Source organism: Zonotrichia albicollis, chromosome 27 (genome assembly GCF_047830755.1).
Source record: "Zonotrichia albicollis isolate bZonAlb1 chromosome 27, bZonAlb1.hap1, whole genome shotgun sequence".
In the NCBI taxonomy this organism is placed as follows: domain Eukaryota; kingdom Metazoa; phylum Chordata; class Aves; order Passeriformes; family Passerellidae; genus Zonotrichia; species Zonotrichia albicollis.
Window position 1 is genome coordinate 2542117 of NC_133845.1, and position 14705 is coordinate 2556821.

Sequence of the window (14705 nt, forward strand, 5' to 3'; positions counted from 1 at the left end):
AGCTCCTCATCACCCTCACAGCCAAGAATTTTATTTTTTTCCTAATATTCCACCTACCCATGCTCCTAATGTGAAAATGCCCTATAATCTCCTGTCTGTTCCCACTTTTCTTTTTCCTAAGCTAAATATCAAAGCAGCTCCATCTCAGGTGTACGTTGTACTATTAGTGTGTACGTTGTACTATTAGTACGTGTACTATTACGGTGTTACTGGTGGTACTATTAGTACATTGTACTATTAGTACGTAACACCTGTGGTTACTATTAGTACGTTGTACTATTAGTACGTGTACTATTTTGTGTACGTTGGTCTCTGGGTTTGTATCTGACTTTGCTAATGCTGGGGCTCAGGAGGTGAAACTGAAATGCATAGATGTCCTTTTTCAATGATGTCTGAAAAAAACACGTACAGGTGTTACTGAGGCTGCTGGAGGGCCAGCAAAGGTGAGGGAGGCACGATGAGACCTCAGATGAGGCAAATGCGCTATAAATGCTCACCAGGATGTGCTGAAATAGCAGGAGGATGAGCGTTTTGGAGCAGTAGGAGCCTGCACCCGGCCTGAACTGGAAAAGTAAGATCTGTATCTTGGTGAATACGCAGCTGAAAGCACTAATTATGAGAGCTGTAAAAGGCAGGTCAAGCCGCTCCCACCCTGCGCATTTCAAAAGGTAAAACTTGACGGGATGAAGGAAAAAAAACAACCCTGCGTTTTTGGGCGTGAGAGGTTGTTTTGACTGTAACTCATGAAAGGTGGAGGAACTTTTGTAGCTGCTTTAGTGTCCTGCTTAAACCGGGAATTTGGGATGTGGAAGGCAGCGGAGAGAATGGGCAGTGCTGAATGCCTGCAGTGAGAAGCAGCACCGGGATGTGAGTGGAGATTGCTGCCCTGCCAGGGAGCTCTGCACAGGTTCTGCTCCCATCGGAGTGAGGAGAGCAAAGGCTGGGCGTGCTCTGTGCTGTATCTCTGGGGCACACACAGGTGATTGCAGCAGGTGTGGCAGCGATTTCTGTGTCCCCGGGCTGCCCCGTGGGGACACGACCTGGGGTGGCAGCTGGGCTGAGTACCCAGCTGGGTAATTTCACCTGGAGGAGACAATTTGGGGTCTGCAGCTTCCTCACAGGGGGAGCGCTGATCTCTGTGATCAGGGACAGGCTGGAGCTGTGCCAGCGGAGATTTAGGCTGGAAATCGGGAAAAGAGGGTGCTGTGTGACCGTGTGCACAGGGGTCTGGGGATGAGGGAAGAGACGAGGATGACTCCATGTTTCAGAAGGCTTGATTTATTATTTTATGATATATATTACATTAAAACTATACTAAAAGAATAGAAGAAAGGATTTCATCAGAAGGCTAGCAAAGAATAGAATAGGAAAGAATGATAACAAAGGTTTGTGTCTCAGACAGAGAGTCCGAGCCAGCTGGGCTGTGATTGGCCATTAATTAGAAACAACCACATGAGACCAATCCCAGATGCACCTGTTGCATTCCACAGCAGCAGATAATCAATGTCTACATTTTGTTCCTGAGGCCTCCCAGCTTCTCAGGAGGAAAAATCCTAAGGAAAGGATTTTCCATAAAAGATGTCTGTGACAGTGCTGGGCACTGCCCAGGCTCCCCAGGGAATGGGCACAGCCCCAAAAGCTGCAGGAGCTGTGAGACACCGCTCCGAGGCACAGGGTGGGATTGTCGGGGTGCAGGAGCAGGAGCTGGGCTTGCGATTCTGGCGGATCCCTTCCAGCTCAGGGCATCGCAGGATGCAGCAGGGACGGCAGGGATGCCCCTTCCCAGAGGATGTGCCCCTTCCCAGGGATGCGCTGCGGTGCCGCGGGTCGCCTTTCCTGCCATCCTGCCGCCCCTATTCCCTCCTCCCGTCCCTCCTCCTCCTCCCCATCCCCATCGCTGCGCTCCCTCCTCCCGGCCGCCAGGTGCCCCTCGGCCGCCGCCGCTCGCTCCGTGATCCGGGGCGGCTCCGGCGGCGCGGCCCGGCAGGTGGGTGCCGGGGAAGGGTCCTGTCCGTGTCCGTGTCCCTTTCCCCGTCCGTGTCCCTGTCCCGTTGCCATGGATGGGGAAGAGGCCGGGGCATCCCGCGGGTGCGGAGGATGCGCCGGGAGTGCGCAGGCGGTGCCCGGGGCTGCGGTTCTGCCCTTGGTGCGGTCCGGGAGCTCCTCCATCTTCCCGCCGGGACTGAAAAAAATGTGGATAACGGGATAACGGGGCTGGGCTGGAGGTGCCCGTGTGGGTTTTAATCGTTTTCGGGGTGTTCTGCACGCCGGGCTTTTAGGCATGTGTGTTTATTGTAGAGGCCGCTTTCATTCTGGGCCTCATTACTACCGGTGATACAAATTATGATATAGATATTAGATACATGGATACATCGATAATATAGATATTATATAATAGATATAGTATAATAATAATAATAATTATATAGTATATATATATATATATAAAAATTATATATGCAGCTGTATTATAAATTATAATATAGATAGATATCTATATAATTTATAATTATAATAAAGATATATAATATTATAATATAATATAGATATTAGATACATGGATACATCGATAATATAGATATTATATAATAGATATAGTATAATTATAATTATATATATTATATGCTATATATTATATAAATATTATGTATGTAATACAAATATAATATATATGATATAAATATATAAAATATATAACATATATATTATAATTATATATTATATATAAAATTATATATTTATCTATTTTATAAATTATAAGATAGATAGATGTATAAATAATACATATTATATACATAGATAATATAGGTATCATATAATAGATATTGTATAATTATATACATATAATTATACATATAATTATATACATATAATTATATATGTTTCTCTCTATATTATAAATTATAGATATATAGATAATATAGATATTTTATAATAGATATAGTATATCTATTATAGCATTATAGATATTATCGCATATATTATTATGTATAGATACATAATATATGAGATAATGCAAAATAATAAATAGGGAAATACATAATTTTATATGTGATTGCATGTTGTTTGTTGATTTATTGTGTCTATGTAAATTATATAGAATTACTTGTTATTTATTATCTAGGATTTTTTGTTATTTATTGTTCTATAATTATTGCTGCTTTTTAAATTATATTGGCCTTCCTAGCGTCAGTCCCTTTTGTCACTTTTCCCTTCCTCATCTGCTCTGAGTCTGGAGCTGGAGCAGCAGGGATGTGAATGGCAATGCCTGCTCAGAGCAGTTATCCCATCCCTGTTTCCCCTCCCCGTGTTCCCAAGGCCCATTAAAACAAGATGGATTTGTTTACCCAGCCTCCAGTCCCGCCTGGGAATGCTCCAACAGGCCCGACAGGAAGGTTGGGCTCTGCACCTCTGACTCCTCATCCCGTGCAGTCCCTGTGGTGCTGCCCAGAGCTGGGCAGCAGCTTTGGCACAACTGGAAACTCCTGTATCCCAAAGCCTGACTCAGCTGCACTGCCCTGGCTGCTTATTTCATGGGAAGGCATTGTATGAACATTTCATGGGAAGGCATTGTATGAACACATTTCGTGGGAAGGCATTATATGAATGAGGTGTAGAATAGAGTTATGTGTATTTGGAAACTCCTGGAAACAACTGGAAACTCCTGTATCCCAAAGCCTGACTCAGCTGCACTGCCCTGGCTGCTCATTTCATGGGAAGGCATTGTATGAACACATTTCATGGGAAGGCATTGTATGAACACATTTCATGGGAAGGCATTGTATGAACACATTTCGTGGGAAGGCATTGTATGAACGAGGTGTAGAATAGAGTAATGTGTGTTTGGAGGGTCTCAGCAACATCCACAAGTGTTTATGTGCTGTAGTTTTGTTCTGGCAATTTGTCTTTTGCTTGTTTGAGAGATTATTGCATAAAGGGAAGATGTATGAAAGAAATACTGCTGAAAAAACCAAATCTTTATGGACATAGATTCTAATTCTTTTGCATCCAAAAGAGTTGGAGGTTTTGGTGCTAGTAAGGATGAAATGAACCCCGCAGTGAGGAGAATAAAGTGGTTTTCACACAGAGAAAATGAGCCAGGAGCAAGCAGCCCCATCAGGAGCAGCTCTGCACACTCATGGTTGCAGATGAGTGTGGTTGGTTGCAGATGAGTGGGATGGTTATGGAGCAAAGCTGGCACTGGCACAAGCTCTTCTCCTGCTCACTCTGTCCTTCTGATCCCCCGTGTCCTGCTGTTCCCAGGCCAGGATGCAGTTCCCGCTGCCCCTGCGTGCAGCCTGCAGCCTGCTGGCCTGGTTCTGCCTCTACAAGTGGTTCTGCCACCGCTACCGGCACCGGAGCCTCGAGTGGAGCTGCAGGCTGGTCACCCTGACCCACGGCATCCTGGCCACCTGCCTGTCCGCCTACATCGGCTTCATCGACGGCCCCTGGCCCCTCAGCCACCCAGGTGAGTGAGGAAATCCACGATCCCACCTCCCCTGGGCTTCTCCTTGGTCCCCAGCCTGCTTGAGGTTTGGTGCTGCAGTGATGTCTCAGCCCCAGAGAAATGGAGAGCCTGGTACTGTATTTTGCTGTAGTAGTGTTCCTCACTCAGGGTCACCAAATATGGAATTTGCAGGCAGCCCCGACAAGGGAAGAGATGAGAATCTTGACTCCATGTTTCAGAAGGATGATCTATTATTTTATTATATATATTATATTAAAAGAAAATTGTATACTAAGAGTACACTAAAAGAAAAGAGAAAGGAGATATCAGAAGGCTAGCAAGAAAAAGAATGGAATGAGAATAAAATCTTGTGACTGACCAGAGAGTCAACTGGACTGTGATTGGCCATTAATTAAAAACAACCACATGAGCCAATCCCAGATGCACCTGTTGCATCCCACAGCAGCAAATAACCATTGTTTACATTTTGTTCCTGAGGCCTCCCAGCTTCTCAGGAGAAAATCCTAGCAAAAGGATTTTTTTGTAAAATCTGTCTGTGACACTGCCCCATCCCAGCTGGAGTTTGGCAGAGCGTGTGACCTCGTGTGTGGCCATTACGTGTGTGCAGCTGCTAACAACTAACAGCTGTGGCATTGTCACAGGGATGTGACACCCCTGCCCTGGCTCTCATCCTGCTGCCTCTGATTTATTAAAAATATGGATATTGATCTAGTACCAATATCCAGCTGTGATAGACAAAGACTGTCTAACAATTTAAAATTAGAAAGTGTGTGTTTATTGTGGGATAGCTCCCAAATACACCCCACAATTTACAGGTGATTACAGAGTCCTTTTATCTATACAAGTACTGAATACCCAAAATACAAATACATGTTCATAACTTTGGTACATCCCATTCCCAATATGGATATTGATCTAGTACCAATATTAGAGTTAGAAAGTGTGTGTTTATTGTGGGATAGCTCCCAAATACACACCAAATTTACAGGTGATTACAGAGTCCTTTTAGCTCTACAGGTACTGAATATCCAAAATACAAATACATGTTCATAACTTTGGTACATCCCATTCCCAATATAGATATTGATCTATGGATTTTGATATCCATAGGTATCAAATCAATACAAGTACTGAATACCTAAAATACAAATCCATATTCATACCTTTGGTACACCAATATTAATTAGAAACAACCAACATGAACCAATCACAGATGCACCTGTTGCATTCACAGCAGCAGATAACCATTGTTTACATTTTGTTCCTGAAGCATCTCAGCTTCTCTCAGGAGGAAAAATCCTAAGGAAAGGATTTTCCATAAAAGATGTCTGCAACACACCTCCACGCTTTAAATCTCTTTTTTTTACCTTTCAGGCTCACCCAACACAACCCTTCAGGTGCATGGGCTGTGCCTTAGCTTGGGCTACTTCATTTTTGACCTGTGCTGGTGCGTGTACTTCCAGACGGAGGGTGCCCTGATGCTGGCCCACCACCTGGTCAGCATCGTGGGCATCGCCGCCTCCTTGGCGCTGGGCGAGTCGGCCGGCGACGTCAACGCCGTCATCTTCGGCAGCGAGATCACCAACCCGCTGCTGCAGGCCCGCTGGTTCCTCAAGGAGCTGGGCCGCTACCACACCCTGGCGGGCGACCTGGTGGATTTGCTCTTCGTGGTGCTCTTCACGGGCGTGCGCATCGGCGTGGGGGCCTGGCTGATGTACTGCGAGCTGGCCTCGCCCCGGCCCCGCTGGTACATCAAGCTGGGCGGGGTGGTCATGTACGTGGTGTCCTGGGTGTTCATGGTCAGCATCTGCCGCTTCGCCAGGAGGAAGAGCATCAGCAAGTACCAGGCCTGGAGGAGCCGCAGGAGCCGTGAGCTGGGCTGGAAAACCAACGGGCACCTCAAAGGGCACTGATGGAGGATGAGCAGAATTCCTCGAGTTCACGGGCTGGCAAGGAGGGGATCGTGCCTGGAATGCTGCTGGAGGGAGAGGAGCCAACGCACGTTAGCAGATCTGGAGCCAAATTTATCCCTGGCCTAACTCCACTGAAAGCCATGGAGCTATGCCATGGATTCACTGGGCAGAGCTGGCACGGTGTGCACAGCCTGAACGAGGAGGGGAAGAAGAATTTATAGAGTAACCACGGCTAGTCCAGCAGTGCAGGTGTAAATGGTGATGTGGAGGGTAAGAAGGGCTAATTTATAGATTAAACATGGCTAGTGCAGCAGTGCAGGTGTAAATGGTGATGTGGAGGGAAAGAAGGGCTAATTTAATAGACTAACCATGGCTAGTCCAGCAGTGCAGGTGTAAATAGTGATGTGTGTAGCCAGCTCCTTCAAATCTTGGAAGAGAGGAGGAGGTAACACTAGGTCTCCGTGTCCTGTGCAGTCTAGGCAGCTAGAGTTCTAGAGTTCTCACCAGAGTTTCATGCTGGTGCAAGAAGTGTTCTAGTGTTGCATCCAAGCTGGGATTCCTGGCTCTTCCACCACCTTGTTGGTGTGCACAGCCTGAATGAGGAGGGAAAGAGGTGCTAATTTAGAGACTAACCATGGCTAGTCCAGCAGTGCAGGTGTAAACAGTGATGTGTGTAGCCAGTTCCTTCAGGATCTTGGAAGAGAGAAGGAGGTAATGCTGGATTCTCCGTGTCCTGTGCAGTCTAGGCAGCTAGAGTGGTTCTTCATGCTGGTAGAGGTGTTCTAGTGTTGCATCCAAGCTGGGATTCCTGGCTCTTCCACCACCTCGTTGGTGTGCACAGCCTGAACGAGGAGGGAAAGAAGGGCTGATTTTATAGAATAACCATGGCTAGTCCAGCAGTGCAGGTGTAAATAGTGATGAGTGTAGCCAGCTCCTTCAGGATCTTGGAAGCTCAGATGAGGTAACACCAGGTCTCCGTGTCCTGGTCAGTCTAGGCAGCTGCAGTGGCTCTCCATGCTGGTGGAAGAAGTGTTCCAGTGTTGATTCCAAGCTGGGATTCCTGGCTCTTCCACCACCTCGTTGTGTGACCTTGGGCAAGTCTCACAGCTGGAACTCTGTGCCTCATTCCCCCTCTGTGACTTGGGGGAGATGGAGCTGCTCCATCTGTTATGCACTTTCAGATTTTTACTCGAGAGGTGCTATATGAGAAAAGTGATGGTTGTTATCTGCACTTGGTGCATCATTCCTGTGTTTCCCTTGGGAGAAACGACTTTGGTGGTTGAGCTAGAGTGAGACTCTAGAAAAATCAGTATTTTAGGTAGGTTGTTGTTTCCTACCCTTTCTAACTCCTTTTAATAACTTATTCATTAACTTATTGATAACTTATTTTCTGTAGTGTCCAGAACCTAGCTCTAATCAGCACTGCCTAATTACAGGACTAGGTGCTCTGTGAATACACCCAAAGACACAGACCCAGAAGGGAAATTTTTTCCTGATTTTTCCCTCTTCTTCCCTGACTGTTAAAACTCCCCTGCAAACACTGCTTTTAGCTCCTTGGGTAACCAGCACACTCCACTTTGAGAAGCCCCATCAGGATTTGCCAGGGGTTTTCTTGCTGATGAGCCAAGCCCTGATTTTGTCTCCAGAACACCAAAATTCTCTCTTCTGTGCCCTAAATCCAAATTGGGATTTCTGGTTGCCCAGAATCTGCCCTGTGGAAGCCACAGACCTTGGCTCTCCTTCATCTGAACTGATGCCTTGACCCCTGGGCTTTGATTTCCCTCTGACTGGGTCTGAGTCACTTTTATATAAAAGTGAACATTTAAAGGGTCAGAGAGATTTATTTTATAGCTCAGTAAAGAAATGAGAGGCCCAGAATCTGATCTTTTTAAAGCAAAAAATAAACCTGACTGGGAGAAAAATAAGCAATACTTATCCATTCCCATTCGTAGGGAAAAGCCATGCCCAGCTGGCAGCTCCTGGAGTTGATTTCATTGCATGTCCTTGGGCTGTTCCTTTGTTTTTGCTGCGATTTTGAGCATTTCCTTTGAGCCTCCAGTGCAGCTCAGGTGCCCCCTTTTGCTTGAGCCTTGCTTGCTGCAGCCAAAGACCTGAAGAAGCCCCAAAAAACCCCTTCAGATGAGCAGAGCCAACTGATGAGCTGGTCCTGGAGAGGAAACCTGACCCATCCAGCACTCTCAAGCCTTGAAAGGAGACCAGAAGGGCTGGTTGGGGCTTGCTGGTTCTATTTCCCAGCTCTGCTGCTCTCTTGAGCACATCCAGGAGCCTTTTTGCCTCAACTTGACCCACTTTGGGAAGTGGGTGCAGTCTTACCTACCTCATGGGGTGTTTCCATTCAGCACCAAGCCACCTTTGATGGATTCTGGGTGGTTTGTGTATAAAAGTTGCTTCGAGTTTTGTCACCTGAGCTGGGCACTTCCCAGCATCCCAAAAGCAGGAGTGAGGTGTTTGGCAAAGGAGTCACACAGGGAGTGAGCTGGATGTGCTCATAAAGGTCAGAAAAAGGTTATTTTAGTCTGCTGCATCCTCACAGGGAGCCCCAAGCTGAGGAAAAGGGGTTTGCTGGCTTTTCCCTGGTCAGGATTGCAGGAATCTGGAGCCAAAAGTGTCTCAGCCACTGGCCTGAGCAGGGAATGAGGGTTTGAAGCAGCAGCTCCTGCAGAAATGCAGGGGAAAACAAACAGGTCCTGGAGGTGAAAACAAACAGGTCCTGGAGGTGAAAACAAACAGGTCCTTGCTGCTGAGGTGCCCACCATGAAGAGTTTCCACCAGCCCTGGTGGTTTGGGCTCTGAGCTTTGCTGAGGGTTGGGGTGCAGCTTTTTGGGGTTACCTGCCCAGGTGAGTGAGGATGGCAGTGAATCTGTGAATCACCTGTTTGAAGAGAGTTTGAAGTACAATGGTTTGAGTTTGGGAAAGCAGAAGAGGTTTCCCCCCTTTTCTGAATTTGTTGGAAGAAGGAGAGCACTGCTCAGCTCTGAGGCTTTAGGAAGTAAGCAAGGAAACAAAGGGGCAATTAGAAATGGCTTTATGAGGCACAGCAAGGCCTCACAGCCCATTTCGTGGGCTCCAGCATAGATTTACAGGCCCAAAAGTACAAATTCCAAGCTGTGGAGCACAGGGTGGGACCTGTCCTCAGGCTAGTCCATAGTGGCTAGAGCAAACTGTGAGAGGAAACTGCAGAACTAGTGTGAAATAATAACTTGTGTCTGAATTACTGTGTAATAGCGACTAATGTTCCACCAGTGAATGGTGTAGATGCTTTGTATGATGTTTTATAAAAATAAAGATTATTTAATTACATGAGGAAGTGGATTTCTCTGTTTGGGTGCTGCTCTTAAGTCACGGGTTGCACTGGATGGTTCTGGAGGGCTTTTCAGAAAATCTTTTCGACTTGAATCAAAGATTCAGTGGTTCAGAAGGATGGAGCAAAAATATTCCCTTTGTTTTTCATGTCCTGGATGCCATGGGAGAAGAATCTCCTGTGTTTCCACACTGTGAGCCCTTCCCAACCATAAATTAATATTATTGCCTAGCAAAGCCCTGTGCTGGTGTGTTGGTAAACAACCTCTCTGCTTGCTGATGGCCACAGATCCAGCGCACCAAAAGTCTTGCTCCTATAAATAGTTAAGCCAATTTAGTTGTTTGCATGTAACCCTTAAGCCCAGCTTAAACCCCTCCAGCACTGGGGAGCAGCTGTGAGCAGCACTGAGCCCTCTGGAGGTGTTTTCTGAATTTGTGCTGGGATTTTGTTGAACCTCTGAGGGGGTTCCAGAAGCAGAGAAGAAAGTACAGCAGAGTTCTGGAAGCTTTGCCTCAGAGCTGCAATGTCTCACAGGTCTGGTGTCCTCACAAGTGGCGAGATCTGGCATGGTCAGTGGTCAGATGTGCTTTGTCTGTGGAAAGTGAGATCTGCCCTTCTACACCCAATTAATTTCATTTTTTATCATCCAATTATTTCTTCACAGGCAACCCTGTGCCTGCCTTTTGCTTCTCCGGCTGGCCCTGCAGTCGAGCTTTGTAAAATTAACCTCCCTTATCAGTCCTCTGCCCTCTCTTTGTAGCTGAACTCCCTATTTCTGCTTGAAAAAAATGGATTTTTTTGATATTCACAGCTTTATTCCCTTGCAGCAGTAGTCCAGGCACTGATGTAAAAGCAGCATTTTAAGTCTTTGAAAATCTGCTTTTTCATTAATACCACGGGGTTTGCCATGTCCAAAGAAGTCAATGCCCTCAAGTTCCAGGAGCAGCTTGGCAGCTGGTAAGTCAACAATGTAAAAGATCCTTAGAAAATTACTAAAAGAAGGAATATAACAGATCAAAGTGCATGGAAAAGCTTCTGTAAAGTAATGAAGGTTTGCAGGTAGATAATTCTGTATGGGGAGAAGGAAGTTTCAGCTTCTGCAGCTTCTCAAATGTTACCAAACACAGATTTTCAGCAGTGCTGTTTGAACCGTGCCTTGTGTCAGAATGAGATCTCTCCAGTGCCACAATCCTCAAATTATATTCTCTATTTCTTTAGATTTTACCTCATTGTTTTTAACCCCAGACAGAGGATGAAGAAAGAGAAGGAGACTCAGGGCAGGATGTGCAGCAGATTCCTCTGTCCTTGCTGCTTTCCTTATGCTGATGTGCAATGAAAGCTCAGTGCTATAAAAATGTTGACTGCCCCCGTGGATTATCCAGGTTTAGGAGCTGTAATAAGCTGTCACTCCAGAAGCTTTGCTAGATTAGGCTTTCTGTGTCTCAAAATCAGCAAAGCCTTGTGTCCCACAACTGGCATTTCCAGAGTGCAGGATTGTAGGGAGAAAAATCTGGTGCCCATTTCAAGGTGGGAGATGAAATTGCACAGAAACGTGGAGCACAGCACAAATTGATTTGTGTTTTCTGGGATTGGGTCCTGTGTTCCTTAGGAGTCGCAAATTTCTGGGAATATCTGGGAAATGAGCTTGGGAATTGTTTCCCCTGTGCTTTTCCCCTCCAAGGTGTAAAGGTTTGGCAGTTGGCTTCCAAAAGCAGCAAAAACCAGGAGCTGAATGAGCAACTTGTAGTGAGCATAAATAACAGCTCAAAAATCCTGAGTATTCTCTCACTGGCTTGAAATGGATTAATTTTAAGGAGCAAAAGCATCTTTATGCACTTGATTTTTGTGGTGGAGCTCAGTGAAACTCAGCTGATCATCTGAAACACAAACTGAAATTTTTCTGAAAGAGAAATGCTCCCAGGCGCTGTTTATCCACACTTAAAACCTTAAAGCAATTTGTGCTGAGTGTAAATAACAGTTCCAAATACCTGAGCTTTCTCTCATTGGCTTGAAATTGATTACTTGTAAGGAGAAAAATGCTTCTTTATGCACTTGATTTTTGTGGTGGAGCTCAGTGAAATCACTTGATAATCTGAAACACAAACTGATTTTTTTTTTTTTTTCTGAAAGAGAAATGCTCCCAGGCTCTGTTTATCCACACTTAAAACCTTAAAGCATCACTTTTTGCTGATTTTTATCTCTGTTTGTGCTGAGCTGACAGCGGTGCAAATTGGGAATGCTCCTTTTTTTTCCAAATTTTACCTTTTACCTGCCCGGGGCTCAGGTTGGAGGAGCCATTCGAGGCTTTCCCAGCAGATGGCAACAGCTCCTCGGTGCGAGCCTGGAAAAGGGGATTTGGCCAAAGGAGCCTCGCTCAACACTTTCTCTATAAATCTGATTTTACAGGAGCCCCCCTAAAGCACCTTAAAGGATGTGACCTTTATTTTGAGGCAAAATAAGAATTAATCTATAGGAATTAATCTCCTCCGCTTCAGGGTCCTGTTTAGCTCTGTTGTGGATTGAAAAACAGATTGAGGAGTTTAGTTAGAGAATCACAAAATGGTTTTGTGTTGGAAGAGACCTCAAAGATCATTTTGCTCCAACCCTCCTGCCACGGAATAGTTCTGTGCGTAAAGTCACGACTTCAGAGCTCAAAAAAAAAAAAAAAAAAAGATAAAAATTAATGGGCACACTGTAATTGCTTATTGATTTCCCCACCCCATATTTCAGGTTGTGAAACAGAATTATCATAAATAGACATCTATCTTAATCTAAGTATGTAACCAGCTCCCACAAAAAAAAAAAAAATTTAAAAAAGGATCAGCATTTGCAGAAAAGAGAAGCAGTTACAGTTTCAGAATCTGTCTTAGGATTTCCTCCAGCTAATTGTTCTCGTTATGTTGTCATGCACAATAAAATATAATTAAAGTAATAAAAAAGCATCGAGGGCTAATATGCAAATGCTGGGCCTGCCAGGAATCAGATCTCCCAGGAGCTTTCCCCTCTCCAGGCACAGTACTCGATGTTCCCGAAGTTCAAAGCAGGGAGGGATTTATTGCAGAGAAGATGCAATAAAGAGATCTATAATAAATAAATATAGATATATGGAGGCATTCAGTCACTTCATCAGCGCTGATGGCTGCATTGCACACAGCTGCAGAAGGACAGGCAGACGTGGCTCCTTGTCTTGCACTCCCACACTTCCTTTATTTATTATTTTTTTTTTTTCCCCAAAAGGAAACCAAAAAAGGAAGCACAAATGCCCTGTGCATCATGTAAAAAAACCATTATCATCCCACGCTTCCCCTCTTTGCTGCGAACTCCAAGCAATTCTTGGGGTGCTCAGGCAGTGTGCTGGCTTCCAGAGGGGCAGGACACGGCTCGGGGGAGCGGAGCAGCCCGGACGGAGCCTGGGGCCAGGTACGGAGCTCTGTGCCCGACCCGCTGCCCCGAGCCCGCTCTGCGCCCCTCGCTGTCCCTGCTTGGCCGCAGAACCCGGCAAGGTTGATGGAAGGGAAGGAGCGCGGTGGTCCTGGATGATTGGGATTAGTTAATAAGGTGATTTTAGTCTGCTGGCTGAGGGGAGAGCGGTGTTCCACAAGTTCCTTTGTGCAGAGGGGGAATTGCTGGCGGTGGAGACATCCTGCTTTTCATTGCACATCTGTGCTGCTCACGGGTTGTAATTTCTGGAGGAGTAGCATGGAAGTTTCCTGAAGTTCTCAGGTACAAATGTGATTTCCAAGTGGTTTATTAGATCTGTGCTGCTCACGAGCTTTAATTTCTGGAGGAGTAGCATGGAAGTTTCCTGAAGTTCTCAGGTATAAATGTTATTTCAAAGTGGCTTATTAGATCTGTGCTGCTCACGGGTTGTAACTTCTGGAGGAGTAGCATGGAAGTTTCCTGAAGTTCTCAGGTACAGATGTGATTTCCAAGTGGCTTGTGATGCCAGGACAAGGGGGAATGGCTTCACACTGACAGACATATGTTTAGGTGGGATATTAGGAAAAAAAAATAATCTTTATTTGCTGTAATTTCTGGAGGTGTAACATGGAAGTTTCCTGAAGTTCTCAGGTACAGATGTGATTTCCAAATGGCTTGTAACATCTGTGCTGCTCATGAGCTTTAATTTCTGGAGGAGCAGCATGGAAGTTTTCCTGAAGTTCTCGGGTATAGATGCCATTTCCAAGTGGCTTGTGATACCAGGACCAGGGAGAATGGTTTCACACTGACAGAGAGTAGGTTTAAGTGGGATATTAGGAAAAAAATAATTTCTTTATTTGCTGTAATTTCTGGAGGAGCAGCATGGAAGTTTCCTGAAGTTCTCAGGTATAAATGTTATTTCCAAGTGGCTTGTAACATCTGTGCTGCTCACGGGCTGTAACTTCTGGAGGAGTAGCATGGAAGTTTCCTGAAGTTCTCAGGTACAAATGTTATTTCAAAGTGGCTCATAGTGCCAGGGCAAGGGGGAATGGCTTCACACTGACAGAGAGCATGTTTAGGTGGGATATTAGGAAAAAAATTTGTGAGGGTGATGAGGTTGCCCAGAGATTGCTGTAATTTCTGGAGGAGTAGCACGGAAGTTTTCCTGCAGTTCTCAGGTATAGATGTTATTTCCAAGTGGCTTGTAGTGCCAGGACCAGGGGGAATGGTTTCACACTGACAGAGAGTAGGTTTAAGTGGGATATTAGGAAAGAAATAATTCTTTAGCCCAGAGAAGCTGTGGTGGATCCCTAGAAGTGTCCAAGGCCAGGTCTGAGCAAGCTGGGATAGTGGAAAGTTGGAACAAAATCATCTTTAAGGTCCCTTCCAGCCCAAACCATTCTGGGATTCTGAGCAGATTCCAGGCAGGAATTTCTCTCTCAGACTGTGTTGTACACGGCACGGACAGCAGGGATTGACAGCAAGGCTGTGTTTGTGTTCAGGCTGGGCTGAGGAAAGGGAAATCCACTGAAATTTACCTGCTGAAATTTAAATGCCCAAACACCCCGTGTGTGGCTCATG

General features: G+C 45.6%; 1 protein-coding gene across 3 annotated transcripts; it reads left to right on the forward strand.

Annotated features, from left to right (window-relative positions):
• Positions 1-1853: 1853 nt before the first annotated feature.
• TLCD5 (TLC domain containing 5) lies at positions 1854-9706 on the forward strand. 3 transcript variants are annotated; one of them, XR_012583857.1, is made up of 4 exons: positions 1854-1987; positions 4264-4468; positions 5843-6771; positions 7037-9706. XR_012583857.1 is itself a non-coding variant. In XM_074559507.1 (3 exons), the coding sequence occupies exons 2-3, from the start codon at positions 4270-4272 to the stop codon at positions 6379-6381; spliced, it is 738 nt and encodes a 245-aa protein (XP_074415608.1). In that variant the 5' UTR covers positions 1854-1987; positions 4264-4269; the 3' UTR covers positions 6382-9706. The 3 variants fall into 3 exon arrangements, 1 of the variants encoding a protein (XP_074415608.1); XR_012583856.1 differs by having other exon boundaries at positions 5843-6630; positions 6701-9706; XM_074559507.1 differs by having other exon boundaries at positions 5843-9706.
• Positions 9707-14705: the final 4999 nt, after the last annotated feature.

Coding starts and splice junctions, on each gene's coding strand:
- TLCD5 (XM_074559507.1), top strand. CDS start 4,270: ATGCAGTTCCCGCTGCCCCTGCGTGCAGCCTGCAGCCTGCTGGCCTGG. Junction 4,469..5,842: donor CTGGCCCCTCAGCCACCCAG/GTGAGTGAGGAA, acceptor TTTACCTTTCAG/GCTCACCCAACACAACCCTT.